Source organism: Megascapheus bottae, chromosome 5 (genome assembly GCF_031878675.1).
Source record: "Megascapheus bottae isolate mThoBot1 chromosome 5, mThoBot2.hap1, whole genome shotgun sequence".
Classification (NCBI taxonomy): Eukaryota; Metazoa; Chordata; class Mammalia; order Rodentia; family Geomyidae; genus Megascapheus; species Megascapheus bottae.
Genome location: NC_143513.1, coordinates 30,892,214 through 30,911,660, shown reverse-complemented (window position 1 = coordinate 30,911,660; position 19,447 = coordinate 30,892,214). Strand labels below are relative to the sequence as shown.

The 19,447-nt window shown below is 36.1% G+C and overlaps 1 protein-coding gene across 1 annotated transcript in view; it reads left to right on the top strand.

Moving 5' to 3' along the window:
• Adam22 (ADAM metallopeptidase domain 22) overlaps positions 1-19,447 on the top strand; it is a 178,577-nt gene that overhangs the window by 140,438 nt on the left and 18,692 nt on the right. Inside the window, exons 17-25 of the mRNA XM_090332220.1 lie at positions 3,743-3,823; positions 5,908-5,958; positions 6,201-6,264; positions 8,663-8,768; positions 11,033-11,152; positions 11,859-12,027; positions 14,848-14,962; positions 15,826-15,916; positions 19,262-19,279. Of these exons, the coding sequence (XP_090188346.1) occupies positions 3,743-3,823; positions 5,908-5,958; positions 6,201-6,264; positions 8,663-8,768; positions 11,033-11,152; positions 11,859-12,027; positions 14,848-14,962; positions 15,826-15,916; positions 19,262-19,279 (815 nt within the window). The remainder of the gene's footprint in view (positions 1-3,742; positions 3,824-5,907; positions 5,959-6,200; positions 6,265-8,662; positions 8,769-11,032; positions 11,153-11,858; positions 12,028-14,847; positions 14,963-15,825; positions 15,917-19,261; positions 19,280-19,447) is intronic.

Sequence of the window (19,447 nt, the reverse complement as noted above, 5' to 3'; positions counted from 1 at the left end):
GTGTCTATATTTCTGAAGCTTAATGTCTGTTTCATTGTGTACATTTTGTGAGCCAAGATAGACATTTCCACAGTAATTGGGATAGGTTCTCAATACATATTTGTTCAGTGGATGAATAAATATGCCCAGCATTGTCCATGATAGTTTGCTGACTGAGTAGCTTTAATGAGTTAAAGGGGGATGGCTGATTAAACCGTCATAAGGAGTGTCCACTCTGTGTCTAAGAATGTGCTAAGCACTTTTATTTTATAACACCTTGTATGTAGATTTCTCAGTCAGACACCATTGGCATTCTTGGATGAATAATTCTTTGTTATGAGGGTTTATCTTGGGAATGGTAGGATGTTGAACAGCATCTGGGGAGTCTACCCATTAGATTCTAGAAGCAACCAACCCTCCCAGTGGTGACAACCAAAACTTACTCTTCATTCACTTCTACATGCCTCCTTAGGGGAATGAATCAGCCCCACGAGACCTTTGTCTTAGCCAATACTCCTAACACACTTTTGGGAAAGACACTATTATTCCAACTTTTACAACTGAGTGATCCCAATCCCAGAGAAGTTAAATAGCTGCTGAGACCCACTCAGCTAGAAAGAAGAGCTGTGCAGTTTTAGCCCAACTTGCTGTAAGTGGTTTCTGCTATTTCCACTCTGGAAGCTTTTTTTTTTTTTTTTGCCAGTCCTGGGCTTGAGCTCAGGGCATGAACTCTCTCCTTGGACTTTCTCAAGGCTAGAGCTCTACCACTTGAGCCTCAGCACCACTTCCGGCTTTTTTCTATGTATGTGGAACCGAGGAATCGAACCCGGGTCTTCATGCATGCTAGGCAAGCACTTTAACCACTAGGCCAAACTCCCGGCCTCTGGAAGCTTTTTAAGGCAGTCAGGCACTGCAGAGATCTCTGAAAGTGTGCTCTCTCTCTCTCTCTCTCTCTCTCTCTCTCTCTCTCTCTCTCTCTCTCTCTCTCTCTTTCTCTGAAAAAAAAAAAAAACCAAACAAGCAGATTAAACCAAATGTGGAACAGGCAGACTTTGATTTTGGCTACATACCTCCTTATTCAGTCCTCATCTTCAAATACCACAGCAGGGGATGTAAAACCTTTTATGTTAAATTTGGTGGTTTAAAGTTCTCCCTTCTGTCAAATACATGCAACTGCAACATTTTTCTTTCACTTAGAGAATTAGGTTTTTTGTGAAGAACAAGTTCAAAATGATTGAAATTAAAGTACATAGAATAAAGCAGCATAGTTATTGTCCTGAAAAATAAATTACCAGCCAGCCAATTATTTTCACCTCTTCCTTTACTTCTCACCCCCAATCCTGAATTCCTGTGGAAACTGAAAACTGAGTTGTGAATGGAGAATAGGGATTAAGAGATGAGAAATTGTATGTATCCCTGTTTTTCTACATATATTCACAATAACGTATGTATTAGCCAATGGTTACAGATAATTTCTGAAAAAAGTTACACTGAAAATACTTCAGCCTTGATTTACAAGAAAATGTCTGTCTCAATTGCTCAGTTCTGCTTTGTAAGGCAGCCATATAAAACACAGAGATAAAAGTATGTGGCTATGTTCCAGTGAAATTGTGTTTACGATAGGCAGTCAGCCAGTTTTGCCTTTAGGCCACAATTTGGACTCTAGCTCTACAATTTTACTTGCTTACTTTGCATTTTCTTCTTCCCATTATGTTATAATAAGGATTTTTGGTCAGTTTATTTCTTGCTGTATCTTGACACACATTCTTTTCCCCAAAATTCCTGAAAATGCTTAAAATCTATACTCTCATCTGTATTTCATATCAAATCTACTGATATTTGTGTTAAATATTCTAAAACCAAAAATGTGAAATTATTCCTTATTTTCATGGCCCATTCTTCTCCATCAAAATACAAATTGCTTGTGAGCAGGATTCTTGTATTTTGTTCTCCATTGAGTCTTCAAGGACTCAAATAGCATATGGCATATTGTAAATGCTTAGGAAATACTTGAATGAGTGAATGAATGAATATAAATCTTACTGAGATCTTTTAAAATATAACTTTTCAAATCCTAGTGGGATTGGCAGAGGGCTTACATATGAGAGCAACAGAATTCAACTACTGACAGGATTATGAGGAGAGAAATTTGTATAGAATACATGTGGTTTGTGTATGTGTATGTGTATGTATGTGTGTGAGAACAATACTGTATATGTTTGTGTGATCAGAGACAAAGTATAAATTTCCAGCCCCAAATGTCAGTATTTTGAAGATAGAAAAAGAAGAAAGAGGAGCATAGTACTATTCGGTTTCGTTACAAGGAATACTCTTGTAATTTAGAAATACAATGAAGTTTAGAATTTATTTACAACTGTGTACATAAAAGAAGTATTTGAAGTAATCGGTAATGAAGGAATGAAAAAAATCCCTAAAGTCTTATCATTGGGCATAAATAGTAGAGGTATTCAAATAGTCAAAGACCAAGATTTGCTATGTAAGATGAGGTTGGGAAAAGAAGAGAAGAGAAAGCTTGGGAGGAAATAGCTGGGCTAGAAAAGCTAGCTTTTGTAATTCATCCCAAAATGTAACTTTTGAATACTTTTGCAGATAAGAGGAAAAAATATTGTATGATGAAGCTATCAATAAGAATGAAGTCCTAGGGGCCTCGGGCTGAAGTGATAGAATGCCTGCCTAGCATGCATGAAGCCCTGGGTTTGATTCCTTGGTACCACATACACAGAAAAGGCCGGAAGTGGTGCTGTGGTTCAGGTGGTAGAGCGTTAGTTAGCCTTGAGAAAGCTCAAGGACAATGCCCAGGCCCTGAGTTCAAATCCCTAGACTGGGGGAGGAAAAAAGTCCTAAATCCCAAAGTTAATCACTAGGAAGAGTTACAGAATTAAGGCTTAGCACATGATTCAGCAGCAGTGGGCAGCTAGCCTAACAAGTCCAAGGCCCTTCAAAAACAAAACTAATCAAGACAGCACTGCAGAAACAGCATGTGGGATTGTCAGCACTTTGACTATCTTGTTGTCTTGTGGCTAGTTCTCTCAAGCACTGCCCTGCTGTAGCAGGAGATGGTGAGGCTTCCATGCGATGTATAAAACCATTTCTTTGAACATGAGAAACTGTCTCTTTAAAATATTAAAGCAGCACTGGTTCAATAATGGTAGCTTTTGCAGACTACCATCTTAACATAGTTTAAGGTATTCCTGTTCAAATAATATTCTCTCTGGGGCTGGGATTTTGGCCTAGTGGTAGAGTGCTTGCCTAGCATGCATGAAGACCCAGGTTTGATCCCTCAGTGCCACATACTTAGAAAAAAAGCCAGAAGAAGTGCTGTGACTCAAGTGGTAGAATAGTAGCCTTGAGGAAAAAGCCCAAGGACAGTGCTCAGGCCCCGAGTTCAAGGCCCAGGACTGGCAAATAATTTTGCTTTGCTTGTATGTATTTGCTTATTTATTTATTTATTGTCAGTTGTGGGGCTTGAACTCTGGGCCTGGACGCTGTCCCTGAGCTCTTCAGCTCAAGGCTAACACCCTACCCTTTGAGCCACAGCACCACTTCCTGTTTTCTGGTGGTTAATTGGTGATAAGAGTCTCTCAGACTTTAGTGCCCAGACTGGCTTTGAACCATGATCCTCATATCTCAGCTTCCTGAGTAGCTGTGATTACAGGCGTGAGGCACTGTGCCACTTTACTTGTTTTTAGATAAGAGTGTTGGTCCTTCTGGAGTTTTATACATTGATTTTTATTTATTTTAGTTTCAGCCTATGGGGACTGTGTGTCGAGAAGCAGTGAACGATTGTGATATTCGTGAAACATGCTCAGGAAATTCAAGCCAGGTAATTTATAAGATGTTCTCTCTAAATCCCATTAGAAAAAACTGGGGATATCTTTAGTGCATTGATCCCTCCCTAACCCCACCCCAAGAGAAATGCAAATGAACAAGAGGCAACTCTTTCACGTCATCTCTCATGATCTTTTTATTTTTCATGAATTCAAGTTTTAAGAGTCAAAACTCAAACAAATGCTCACCACAATTTTGCCTTGATAAGCAGAATTAGGACTGCATTCACTAAATACATTTTATTTATTTTCTTTTCTCTGTTTCTTACTTTAGTTCTTTCTTTCTTGTCACTTCTTCCTTTGCTTTTTCTGTTCTTCCCTGGGAGTTGTGATCTTTTGTTGTTTTAGACATGGATTTATTGTGTAGATTTATTGTGCCTCTGCCTCCCAGGGGATGGGATTGCAAGTCTGTCCCATCATCCTTAGCTTAAAAGCATTTTCTTTTTCTCTATTTAGTAAAAGAAGAAACAGACTCACCTCATTTAACTGAAACAGAAGTCAGCTAAAGCATATATAACTGGAGAGTTTTAGTCTTGAGAACAGACTCTTTTCTCTCTTACTTATCTGAAATAACAGTCTCACCTTTACCATTAGTCATTGTCCTTGAATTTAATAGCATTTAGTCCACTTATATGCTGGAGACATTGAAAACTGTTGAGAATTCAAAATGATCAGTGTAGAAAATATCTGTGCAACCTGTAATGCTAGCTGCTTAGGAGGCATTGTCCCTGAGCTCTTCAGCTCAAGGCTACCACCCTACCCTTGAGCCAAGCTCCACATCCCCTTTTCTAGAGGTTAACTGGAGATAAAAGTCTCAGGTCCTTTTGTGCCCAGGCTAGCTTTGAACCTTGATCCTCAAATCTCAGCCTCCTGAGCTAGAATTACAGTCATGAGCCACTGCATCTGCTGCACTGGTTATTTTTTAAAGTCTTGCTGTGCATATAGGCATGGAATAGACCATAATCTACCTGTTTTAGGCTCCCAGTTGTGGCTGGAATGACAGGCATGAACCAAAAATTTGTGAGATCAAATCTCACAACCCCCATCCCAGGCTGCCCTCGAACTGCAGTCCTTCAAATCTCAGCCTCTTATTTAGCTTGAGATAGCAAGCACATATTGATGCGTCCAGCTACAGCTTGAGATGGGAGTTGTACGTTTCTTTTTTTTTTTTTTTACCCTAGCTTGCCTCAAAATGGAATTCTTCCAAACCGGGTCTCCAAGTAACTAGGATTTCAGGTTTGAGCTACCTAGCTCTTATTATTTGTTCTTTGGATATCAAAAAGTCTCTGAGATGTGTGGAGACATATATCTAAAGTGCCTTACCAATGTCGTTTCCTCTAGGACATTACCAGTTATGTGACTGCTTCATCTGTGTATGATAATGAATTTTTCCCTTCACTACATTCTCTGGATGCATATTTAGTCTCTTGAACAATGGTATTTACATCCTCATTGTCACCTTTTTTCTTTCTATAACTCCATTTACATCAAGTCAGTAGTACTGGAGTGTGAATTTAGGGTCGTAAGCTTGCTATAGGAACATTCTACCTCCTAAGCCACACCCCTAGCCCAGTTTTTTGTTTTGTTTTTTGCTTTAGTTAGTTTTTAAATAAGGTTTCACTTTTTTTCTTGGGGTGGGGGTGAGAGCTGGCTTGGCCTAGACTTCCATCTTCCTGTTTATGTCTCTTGTGTAGTTATAATTACAGACATGCAATGTCATATCCAGCTTTTTTTAAGGCTTTTCTTAAACAGTGAACCTTCCTCTCTGTGCCCCTTGATTAGCTGGTATTATAGGCATAAACCACTATGAAAATGAAGAGTCATTTTTTAAATGAAAGGTCTGTGCTGCTTCTTGTGGTAAAAATAAGAGGACATTATACTTATTGCTTCATCTGTATGAGGAAAAGTACACTGACTTATTTTCTCTTGCTATTATCTCTGGATTTTCTGCTTTAATATATAAAGAGGCTAGATGTGTTATCAGACATAATTTTAAAAATCAGACCTTAAAGAGATTGTTAGTTTAGCCTGATATTTTGTTCTATATTTGGCTGGTTTATAGCTTGTTCTCTCTCCCTAGTGTGCCCCTAATATTCATAAAATGGATGGATATTCATGCGATGGTATTCAGGTAGGAGCTTCACTTTGCTCTGTAGATTTGTCCTGTGGTACCAGAATGAGAGAAAAATATTGGAATGTTACTAAAATGAGAATGTATATCCAATGTATATTGATCAGACTCAGTCTTTCTGTTATATTCCCTCATCCATATACATTCTTCCTTACTATTTTTAATAGGTCATTCTGTCCTTTTCTCTTGTCTGCCATAGGCAGTTATGGTACCATTCCTGGGTATTTGTTTTTCCATTGTAGGGAATTTGCTTTGGAGGAAGATGTAAGACCAGGGACAGACAATGCAAATACATCTGGGGGCAAAGTAAGTAAATAGTGTGGATTGATCATTTTTAAAGAGGATTTCCAGTGGATTTCATAAGGGCAGATTGATTGGAAGTAAATTTATGTCTAGGGGCTTCTTAAGGCTGCTGTAGATTTTAGCTGGGGTACTTTTCTAGAAATTAGAGTCCTTTGAGAAGCCACAGCCCCACACTTCTTGGCTATTTGGCAGCATCAGTGGATGAAAAAGAATGTTCCTTTGCTGCCAGGCAGGTGGAACCCAAGCCAAGTTACATACCTTGGCAAATAGAACAAATGCAATTTTAACGCCTCAGCTGAGTGCCCCAGGACAGCCTTGCATAGCCATATGGGAAGGATGGGGGTGGGGAAAGAATCCTTCACTTAGACCTCAGCATTTTAGTGAGAGTTATTTTTCCCCCACAACAATCTTCTCTCTTAAACTCTGTCTGCCTTTTCTACTTATAGGTGATTTGTTGAGTAGTTTTTCTTTATCAGAAAGATACTTTAATGTTATTACTTGTCAAAGAAAAATATATCACTCTTATTTAAACAATATTATTGAAATCACACTACATTTATATTTTTCCAGAAATATTATTGACAACAAGTTTTTTGTTTTTTGGGGTTTTTTTTTTTTTTTGCCAGTCATGGGCTTGAGCTCAGGGCCTGAGCACTGTCCTTGGACTTTCTCAAGGTTAGAACTCTACCACTTGAGCCTCAGCACAATTTCTGGCTTTTTTCTATGTATGTGGTACCGAGGAATTGAACCCGGGTCTTCGTGCACGCTAGGCAAGCACTCTATCACTAGGCCAAACTCCCAGCCCAACAACAAGTTTTAAGAGCAGTTTTCATTCTAATATTTTGTTTTCTTTGAGATACTGTCTTATAATACAGCCAAAGTTGGTCTCAAACTCTCAACCCTCCTGCCCCATCCTCTTGTGTGCTGGAATTGTAGATATACACCACCATACCTGGCTCTCAAGGACAGTACCCACACGCTGACTTCACATCCCATGACTGAGCTCTTCAGCTCAAGGCTACCTCCTTATTCCTTGAGCCACAGTGCCACTTCTGTTTTCTAGTGATTAATTGGAAGTAGGACTCATAGACTTTAATGCTCAGCCTGGCTTTGAACTGAGAGCCTCAGATCTCAGCTTTCTGAGCACCTAGGATGACAGGCATGAGCAACCATGCCCAGTCCAGAAGATAGTTTGCATTAGGAAAAAAAGCAATTATAATAACAATACTTCTTACAGCAGGACAGGAAATCCTTGCAACAGGAAATACATGCTCTCTTGCTCTAGAAGTAAGAGATGGGGAGGAAAATTAGTTATGCAGCTTGTATGTAGCAAAGAGATATCATTTGTATTTCCTTCATTTGATAAAACTAAGAAGGAATGGAACTACCAACATAATTAGTTATGGTTTAATGCATTAAAAGTTTAGTATCTTTTATCTAAATACTTGGTATTAGAGGTATTATCGATTTTTGAGTTTTAGTTATTTGGGGATATTTGAACATAGATAATCAAATTAGGATTGAGACACAAGTCTAAGTACAAAATTCTTTTATATGCCATAAAAACCTTATGAACATGGCCTGAAGGCAGTTATGTTTAATATTTTAGTGCAAGCACATTTTGATTGTAACTTATCATAGGAGATCAGGTATGGAGTTTTCTACTTGTGACATCACATTGGTGTTCAGAAAGTTTTAGATTTCGGAGCATTTGCTATTTCAAGTTTTTGGGCATGATCACTTAATTCCAACTGTTGTTCTTTGGTTAGTTTTCTAAAGTCATTTGTTTAAATAGTGCTGTCAACCTACCCTGGTCTCAGAAAAGACCAAAAGTTGACCAAAGTGAGGGCATTCTTTAAAATGTTATTTGCCTTTCAGAGATTTACCATGGATTCAATCTTATCTAAATGCAAAATGAAGTTGTTCTTGTACACTTTCAAGAATTAGTAAGAAACATAGAAATTATACAATTGGTTCTTCAATCCAGTCATATTGTGCACTTTTCTTGGTTAGTAACATTTTCTGGGCAGTGAAATTCAAATTTACTCAAGGAGCTGTTTAGTAGCATCATCCTTAGTTTTAGTCAAATGCTGATTTTTTTCAATTGCTGATTTTTATGATGACATAGCCTAAATCACATTAGAGACCTAAATAGATTTTTTTTCCAGATGAGCAGTCATGAAAAAAATTTACCTGAGCCATGGATGTTTATGATATACGAAAGAGAATTTTATAAGCCATGGGTATGTGTTTTGGTTTTGAATATGGATAACACTGTGGTTAGAAAGAAGAAAGAAAAAAAAAAAGAAAAGTCCTTAAGTTGCAGTTTTTCTCAATTGCAAACCTTTTAAAAAACAAATGTTACCTCCAGTGTTGACAGAAAATTTTTCTTCTGCTTCAGAGGTGACAGCATCAGACAAATACTGCTATGAGAAGCTGAATATCGAGGGGACTGAGAAGGGTAACTGTGGGAAAGACAAAGACACGTGGATACAGTGCAACAAGCGGTGAGACAAACCAATACTTAGCCCAGAGCTCATCTCTCAGTCAATCATAACCATAATTTTTGAGTGACCAGGATATTATTGTTTTCTAGTCAACAAAGAATAATCCTATCTTCACCCTTTTCCAAATCCCAACACCTTGACTTTAGGTCAAGCTGTTATATATTTGGAAATTTAGATATAACAAAGCCATCTATTTGGAAAATCGATATATAACTTTGAACAAATATATAACTTTTTCATGTAGAGAACATCTCCCAGCAGCTCAAAAACAGTGAATATTAAAGCCATCAGAATACATTCTCACTGATTTCAAAAACAACAATTGTCCCTGATCTTATATTTAGCCCTTGTTCTTACCAAAGATGTGTGATTTGTTCTCCTGAAGCCTCAGAATATTTGTACATTTTCCAAGTGCTAAATTATGGTCATTATTTACTTTTGCTACCCCAACATTGCATTCCTTCCTTCCTTCATTTAACTCATTTAATTTTGAAATGATACATGATAGTGTAATTTTGAAATGATAGATGAAATTGATATTGTAGCCCAGGCTGGCTTCAGATTTGAGATTCTTCTGCCTCCAGATCACAAGTGCTAGGAATCCAGATGTGTACCATCGAGTCCATCATCTGTCTTTAATCAGTCTCATTTATTTCCATTCCTTTTGCCCTTACCCTACCTATGTTAACTCTCTATTCATTTATTAGTAGTTTTTTTCTGTTTGTTACTAGTCTCTACCATACTTCTATCAGAATAATCTTCTCCTGAGTCATTTTGCTTCCATCAATTCTTTGTTTAACAACTCTCTCTCTCCCTCCCTCTCCCTCTCTCTCTCTCCCTCTCTCTCTCTCTCTCTCTCTCTCTCTCTCTCTCTCTCTCTCTCTCTCTCTCTCTCTCTCTCTCTCTCTCTCTCTCTCTCTCTCTCTCTCTCTCCAGCCCCCCTCTCTGTTGTTGACCCCATGACTCTAACTCTGAGCTTCCATGCACTCACTGAGCAACTTTTTAATTTTTTTTGTTTTCCCATTTTTTTTCTCAAGGCTAGTACTCTCTTACTTGAGCCATAGCACCACTGCCACCTTTCTCTGTGATTAACTGGAAACAAGAGTCTCTGACTTTCCTGCCCAGGATGGCCTCAAACCATGATCCTAAGATCTCAGCCTCTCGAGTTGCTAGGATTACAGGCATGAGCCCCCAGCTCCTGGTCCATTTTTTAACTTTCACTAGTTTCACTAAACATTAATTGGGTATACCCTGGGCTCTGTTTAGCAAGGCTTGAGTAAGCATGGATGCTGGAATTTTTAGAAATGTTCTCATTTTATGGATGAAGAAAAGGCGGTACAGTCAATGAATTTGCACTGTCACTGAGATGTCATAAAAATGAAATTAAACACAAGATGAGGGGTGGGGGGGGGAAGGGAAATGGGGACCAAGACATGTGAAAGGGTATCAATGTATGGGAATTAATGCATCATTTATCTGGCAAATATCATGTAACCCTTCTATGAATTACAATAAAAATATATTTTAAAAAATGAAATTAAACAAGTCTGATTTTAGAACCCTCTCTTAACCATTGCTGAATGTCAGTAACACTTACAAATAAAATTTCAGGAGTTTTAGCATCTCTTCTATGATTTGTGCCAAACTATGTACTATGAAATTTTCTTCTCAGCTTCACAGTCTAACAAACATGTTTGAAATAAAGAATATGTAAAGTAGTATTTAATACAAGTAAACATTTTTTAAAAATAAAACTAGAATCATATGCAATAGTAAGATAAACAGTACATTTTTAAAGGGATAATGAGCCTTTGAAGTTCAGAATCAATTCAATATAAGTAATGTACAAGGTTTTTTTTATTCTAGGGGATGAGATGCAGAGATATCTATATTATAAACAAATACTTATCCAAAGGTCATTCACTCATTTCTTAAATACTAAAAGTAAGCAATGTATTACAGGCAAAAAGATTCTGACACATTACTTTTCTTTAGATATTTGAACTAACCAGGCATAAGGGAAAAACTAAAATAATTGGGATTTAGCTGTATCAGTAAGAGTTTCGGAGTCAATGTTTTCCAGAGCAGGGAACAAACTAAAACTGAGCTTAAGTGTATTTAATTTTGTTTGGCCTATTAGTACATGACATAGTTGATGGAAACACATTCTAAAATGAGAGATAATTTGTCATTCCAGACTTCTATGGCTTGTTATATCTTTGGAAAAAAAGGAAACAAGAATAACTGGTATTCTTTTAACACAGGGATGTGCTTTGCGGTTTCCTTTTGTGTACCAATATTGGCAATATCCCAAGGCTCGGAGAACTAGATGGTGAAATCACATCCACATTAGTTGTGCAGCAGGGAAGAACATTAAACTGCAGGTAATTCTCATACTGTCACACGAGAAATTCAGTCATCTGTCTTTCCAAAAATGCAGTGTAGGACTACTTCTGCTTTCAGTTCATGTGCATGCTAATAAGCTGAAATAGTAGGTGATCAATCACTTTGAGATAATTGAGGAAATACTAACAGAAAAGAGCTAATGTTTACTTTTATCACTTTTCTGTTAGAATATTTTACTCTATGTAAATGCATACTTTTGATAAAAATAAAAAGACCAGGAATGGCTTTGCTATTATTGACTTCATTAGATTTCACCCTCAAACTATATTTACTTAGTTAAGAAGAATTAGACAAAAGGTGAATTAATTCAACAGTGATACTCACTAGACATAATGTTGGAAATTAACTGTATAACTTAGTGGGTGTTTGGAATAGAAAAAGTGGGAAAACATGAGAGAGGAGGTGAACACTGTTCAAAAAGACATGTACTCATCACCTGCCTTCCATAACTGTAACCCCTGTCTCCATCATCTTTACAATAAAAGTTAAATTAACCAAGAATAGATCAACACTTTAATTACTTCTCCAGCTGAGAGTTGGACATGCTCACACTACTGAATTCTATTAAATAATAAATAGAAAATAGATGAAGTAGTGTTTTCCCCTTCTTTAGTTTTTGAGCATTTTCTCAAGATGGATGGATTCATGGATTCTCATTTCCTTTCGATCCCAAACTATATTTAGTGGTGGGCATGTAAAGCTTGAAGAAGATGTAGACCTCGGCTATGTGGAAGATGGAACACCCTGTGGTCCTCACATGATGTGTTTAGAACGCAGATGTCTTCCTGTGGCTGCTTTCAACTTCAGTACTTGCTTAAGCAATAAAGAAGGCACTATTTGCTCAGGGAATGGGGTAAGTATTCATGATCTCATCATTGCAATCATGGGTTTCTTTTACCTTCAATCCTAACTGAAGGATTCAAATGCTTATTTCCCTAATTATAAAAAACAGAATTCAGGTTTCTGGTTGCTATGTGAGCTTTAATTTTGTCATAGCTGTTTGATTGTTTTTGTTGTGTAATCTGAGAAACTAAAAAGAAGAACATATTTTTTCTAAATGAATTTTTTCTTTTTTAGTGTGATATCATATTATGCTAGTTTTCTACAAGTGAACTAATAATGTGAATTAAACTGTAATTGAATTTCCAAGAGAGCAAAAATAATTGGTGTTGATTACAACATTTAACCACTGTTGTAAATAACTGCTTGTGGTCACAGCTACTGACAAAGCATAAAATCTAGACATAAGAACAGAATAATCAAGGGGAAAGACTGGAAATTGAAAGACTTTTGTTCTTCCAGTTATGTATCACATAATGTAAGTTCTGTATTTTAAAAGTTTGTAGATTAAAGATTCATCCTCCACTGGTGACAAGTTCTTTGTTATTTTCAGTTAGGAATACCCATGCTGACAAACACTTTCCTAGTTCTTTTACTTTTAGCATGGTTTTTTTCTTACTGTCAGCCTAGATTCTTTGTGTGAATGAATTGTATTATCCATTTGAGGGAAAGGAGTTACATTTTGGGATTATACGCTTGCAATCCTGGCCACTTCATGTAATAGTCTTGAGAATTATGCCAAAAATGTACATAGAGAAATAACTGATTGTCAGTCTTTGTTAAAACATAGGAATTTTTATGACACATGATAAAGAAAACACATATAGTTAAATAGCTCTGCTCCTATAATGTAGGGGAGAGAAAACACTTTTTTGTCGGGACAAGGGAAAAGAGTAATAGAATTACTTTTGATAGTTTTAATCAGTAATGTGAATGAACTGTCATATTTTTTGCCAGTCCTGTGCCTTGAACTCAGGGCCTGAGCACTGTCCCTGGGCTTTCACAAGACTAGAGCTCTACCACTTGAGCAACAGCAGCCTTTTCTGTGTATGTGGTATCAAGGAATTGAACCCAGGTCTTTGTGCATGCTAGGCAAGCACTCTACCACTAGGCCAAACTCCAGCCTTCTGAACTGTCATGTTTTATTTACAAAAATTAGAATATGTAATGCATGGACCAGCTGTTTTTTTCCAATAATTATTGATTCAATGAGTTAGTAAAACAGTGATACATGCAAATACATCCAGACGGTAAACAACACCCAAGCAATTTCTAATACTTATGCATAATAATTGTATCCTATAAATTTTTAACTTATGGTAGATCAACTAAATTTATAGGGAAAGAAGTACAGTGAATCTTCTTTATCATCATACAGTTGGATGTAGGTTTGGAATCAGCTGGCTTTCAATCCTAGGTCTGCTTCTTAGTAGGTAGGCAACTGGCAATAAGCTTCTCTGTGACTCAGTTTTGTTGCTGAATCCAGAACTTAAAAACAGGGGCCTGAGCTCACTTGCTTGACTTTTTTGCTAAGAGCTGTTGTTTTACTACTTGAAACACCCCTTTTTAGCTATTTAATTGAATGGAATCTCACAGACTCAGCTGCCTCGATTGGCTTCAAATTTTGATACTCCATATCTCATGGCCTCCTCAGTAGCTGGAATTACAATTTCTCTTCTGTAAAATGGAAGTAATAGTGCCTGCACTATAGAATTAGTATTACCTAATGCTTCTATTACACTTAGAACAATGTCTGGGACACATAAAGTGAATATTCAATAAATGTTAGCCACACTATCATTAATCATCACTATTCACTGGAGTCCCTATCTACCAAGAAGCCTGGTAAGACCTTAGTAAGTCAGTAATGAAATCGAGACATTTCAAATCCATGCCTTTTGACTTTAAACTTAAACCTCTTCTTGCATAATGTTTAAGTTGGATATATGTTGTCTTCTGAGAAATTTAACACAGAAACACCCTGAAGTGAACATCAGACTCGGGAGGACTTACACAGATATAAACCTACCTGCCTGCTCTTCTCCTCCCCTGTCTACTCAGTTGTTTTGAATAATAAGATCCTAGTGTAGATTGTAGTTAGGTTGAGAAAAACAAATTATTGTTCTATACTTGAAAAGAACTTGGTCATATTTTATGTGAATTATTTTTCTGGTTTTTTTTGGAAGAGTAACTACTTGCTATGATCTTGAGGCATAGCTGTTTTCTATGTCTTGGGTTGAGTTGTGGGGGTTAGGCTTTCAGAATTTTCCTTTCAGTCAATTGTAAAACACTGGGCCTTTTTCCTATGTCTTTCTTGGACTTCCTTTCATCTTGTTTTACTTCCTAAAAAAAGTAACATTTTTGGCATAAAGGCTTCTTCCAAAGAAAAATAAAAGGCTTTGTATTGCATAATTGATACTTTTATTTCTTCTTAATATTTAGATTTTATAGCATGTAAGTTAATAAAAATCAAAACAATACTTTTATAATTTCATTGATTTCTTTAGACATAGATTAATTCCTTTCTTAAAAGTCATGTTCCCAAGGGTATCAATGTTTGTGAAGTAATGCACCTTCTATATGATGAATATAATGTAACCCTTCTATTAATTACAATAAAAATTATATGAAAAAAGTCATGTTCCCTCTAGGTTGTTATTGGTTAAATCTTTAGAAAAAAATATTTTAGGTCCTTGAGTATTTAGTACTAAGAAAAAAATACTAATAATTTTTTGCTATCATCATATACTACCCATGTAATACTTAGAAATAAATGTTATTTTTTTCCTCTGTCAAAGAGACATGACGTTCTTACTTGAATTCTGCATTTCAGGTTTGCAGCAATGAGCTGAAGTGTGTGTGTAACAGAGACTGGATAGGAGCAGACTGCAACACTTACTTTCCTCACAAAGATGATGGAAATGCTGGTATCATTCTGTCTGGCAATGGTAGGTACTTTATTCGATATCATTACATCATCTTTATATGAAAGGAAAGAGACAAAAGTACTGTGGACATTTTTATTTGGGTGAATTTTATGATAACTCAAATTATATCTACATAAAAAGAAATGATACAACTGTGACACTGATTATTTTCATTAAATTGTGGTCATTTGCCATATTAAATCCACTGATTGAACTTTATTATGTCCTACTTCATGGATTTTCTTTTTCATGTAGAATTTTTAAACAAAAGTAAAAAAGAAACAAGCTTTTAAAATCCTCTCTAAATGATTCTATGTTTTCTCTGTATCATTGCTTTCTCTGCTTTTATTTGATGGCATCAGTACTTTCTCAAAACCAGAAAATATAACTGGGCAAAGTACACCTTGGGAAAAAATAATTTGGTGAACAAGATTTATCGTATTTATATTCTACTTTGCTGAATGACAACTTCTTTGTGCATCTATTTAAGGATAAAAAATAAACTATTTTTAAAGGTCTTGTAGTGGAAAAAATGTGGATTGCTTATGGTTGATTTTTCTTTGAAAAATATCCATGTATTTTTTAAAAACACGGGGCCAGGAGTTTGGACGAGTGGTAGATTGCTTGCCTAGCATGCATGAAGACCGGGGTTCGATTGCTCAGTACCACATACATAGAAAAAAAGCCAGAAGTGGTGCTGTGATTCAAGTGGTAGAGCTCTAGCCTTGAGAACACCCAGGAACAGTGCCTAGGCCCTGAGTTCAAGCCCTAGGACTGACAAAAAAAATTTTTTTAAATGTTAGTTTGATGATTACACAGCTGGTAAAAAAAATGTTTTGAGAGAGTTTTAAATAATTAATCTTTCTTATTTTTCTCCCTTGCAGGTGTTGCTGGCACTAATATCATAATAGGGATAATTGCTGGCACCATTTTAGTGCTGGCCCTTATATTAGGAATAACTGCATGGGGTTATAAGTAAGTGGAACATCTCAGTGCTACTGCTATAAAATTATACTTTTAAACATTTTGATTAAATGAGAATATCTATAAATTCTATATCACTGGATAAACATATGTGCATTAAAAATCATTTTAGCTCAATGGTTAATTGGTCATGGGCGCAGTAGAAGTGTAGAGTGCTGGACTAGACTAGTACATGCAAGGCTCTAGGCTCAGTTCCCACTAGTGAAAAGGAAGTTAAAAAAAATTTAACTGGGAAAGTGACACTGTGGCTCAAATGTGAGGGCTGTAGCCTTGAGATCAGGGACAGCACCTAGGCTCAGAGTTCAAGTCCCACAACCGACGAAAAAAATTAACTGGGATTGATAGCATTTATATTAATTTCATATACACAGGAGGCTGAAGCAAGAGAATTGAGAGTTTGAGGTCATCCCAAGCAAAAGTAGCAAAATCTTAGCTCTATAAACAAAATTAAGGACTGGAAGTATGGCTCAAATGTAGTGCAAGGCCCCAGTACTGCAGCAAACAATAAAATTTTGTTTTATAAAGTAAATAGATTACTCTTGACATTGCTCGAAGCTATGATTTACTATATTTTACATTTTAAGACAACTCTCTTACATTCTAAAAGTACTGAATGTTGTTTTAAGGCATCAGAAATAAAAATTTAATTCAAGTTGTGTTTTATGCGAAGTCCGAGTTGCTGTGTTGTTTGGTGGCGGAACTTCTTTTGACTTCAATCCACACTCAAAAACCTTGGCAAGACAGTCAAGTAGGAAGCTTTAGTGCTTTAATAACTACATTAGTAAGACTTGTGTCAACAGAACAATAGCAGCAGATATGTTAGAAAGTGCTTGGATGACTATGGAACACACTAAGGGCACAATCCTTACAGCCCTTGTGAAGGGCACACTTATGACATGTGGGTATGTTTTTGAGGGAGATCTTAATTTGCTAAAATTAAAATTCAATATCAGTTCCAAAGTTTCATCCTTGTCCTCTGGTTTCATATATGACAAGCATTGAGATTTATGCCTGGTCCACTATAAGCACCATATAATCACTTTCTCTATACCAACTGCATCAAAAGTTAAATCATTCACACCCTTTAAAAGTATACTTGGCAAGGCATGGTGGCTCATGCCTATAATCCTAGCTACTCAGCAGGCTGAGATCTGAGGATCATGGTTCAAAGCCAGCCCAGGCACTAAAGACAATGACACTCATATCTCCAATTAATCACTAAAAAAAAAAAAATGGGAAGTAGGGCTGTGCCTCAAAGGGTAAGGGAGTATGTAATCTCGAGCTGAAGAGCTCAGGGACAGTGCCCAGTCCCAGGTAGGGCAGTGGCCTTGAGATGAAGAGCTAAGGGATAGTGCCCAGGCCCAGAGTTCAAGCCCCATTACCCACACACATACACACACAAAAGTGTATTTGATGATTGCTTGTGCAGATAAAAGAGTTTCTTTGTCTAAAAAGGAGGAACAATTACTGCCAGAATAAATATATACTACACACATTCAAATACAGAGATATTCATGGGAGACTAAATTAACAGGATGCTCAGTAGCAACTTTTGCTTTAATGAAGTTAGCACTTACCCCTGCACCAGTTCAAAGAAGATGCTCATTACCAGTGGGCCTTTTTGATGTACAGTATCAATGTGCAATGTGCCATATCTCTACGTCATTTGATTTGGGGCATAAAATTTGGAGTTAAACAATTAATTCTCTAAGATAGGCACTGGTGGCTCATGCCTGAAATACTAGCTACTCAGGAGTCTGAGATATGAGGATTGTGGTTCAAAGCCAGACCAGGCAGGAAAGTCCATGAGATTCAAATAAACCCCTGGAAAACAGGAAGTGGTTATAACGCTCAAAGTGGTAGAGTAATATCCTTGAGTGCAAAAGCTCAGGGACAGCATGTTGGCCTTGAGTTTGAGCCTCGTGAAAACAACACACACACACACACATGTATACATACACACACACACACACACACACACACACACACACACACACTTTGTAGGAAACAAAAAATCTTGTTAATATTACAATACCTTCCTCATAATCATTTAAACCTATATGATTAATTTTAGTACTTCCAAAATTGTTCAGAAAATATTTTGAAATTAAGAACAACTTAGAAATGTAATTAGGAATTTAACTTATGAATGTGATATTTTATTTATTCCATTTGAAATTTAGAAGCAATTTTAGGACTTGTGGCCTATTTATTATCTTTGCATAAGAAAACATCTTGTATTTAAGAGGTAACTGCATAGATGGTTAAAGAAGAATTTGCATAGTTAGAATCTGTTACCAAGAGTTCTTTCCCTCAAAGTTTCTACCCCTTCTCTGTCTTAGATTGGAAACCAGAAAGTGAGAAATACAGCTTAAACAATCACACTGAGGGAGTAAAAGAACAGTGAGATAGCAGTTTTTATTTCCTTCCATCAGAAAGAAGTGGAAACAACAAACTGACACTTTTTACCCACATGTGCCAGTTATAATCCTTACAATTGTGGATAGAATAGATTGGCTAAGGAAAGAGCTACAAATTAAATCCATAAGGGAGCTCAAAGTGACTAATCATTTAACCTTCTAACCTACAGTAAAAATACTAATGACCAAGTCAAGATAGCAAAAAAAAATCGCAGGTACTCTAGAACAAATTTTTGTTTCATATCAACTTAGTTCAAAATTCATACAAACTTACTTTAGAGCATGGTAAAATTTTTTAAAAAACAATAAAATAAAAAACAGATGATAGACTAAAAACTATGTAAAGATATTACCATTGTCAGGCTTTGGTAATTAGTAATGACTAAGAAGACCCAGATTAGCTATGCATTATTATTATTATTATTATATAAAATAAAACATTTTGGATGTACATTTATATTTTCTTATTTGGAATCCTTAGGAATAGCAGTACAGGTTTATGTCCCAACAAGAATAAAACATTATTTTATTTCTATGAAAATGCAATTAACTTATGTAAGTAATTTGATTCATTAATTTTTATTCAAATCAATATAATATGTCTAAAAACCCATATTGGATTGACTTTAAAACAATGAAAAATATTAATGTAATGCAACTGATACTGAGAAAGCAGTTGTGCTATAAGTTATACTTTTCAAAATGGATAACTGTTTAATATTTGCCATTCAGTGTCAGTATCACCTCTTCTAATGTTAATGTGAAAATAATAATTTCACTTTAATTATGCAATTCAAAGAGTTTTATAAAGACCTTTTGGTAACTGTGGGAACTTTTATGTTTAGTATTCTCATTAATATACTTCTGAAAATAACTAATTTTATGTTTTTCCTCTTTTTCTTCTTGTCCTGAAAAGAAATTATCGGGAGCAGAGGTATGTGATAAACCTAATCTGAACATAATTGAATAATTTACCTTCTGTTAACATTGTTGGAATTTAAACATGAAATTATATGTACGTATACATATTTGTTTTAACGATAAAATAATACTGAATTTGTATGACCTTGAAGTAATAATTTTAAGTCATATCATTTTTATA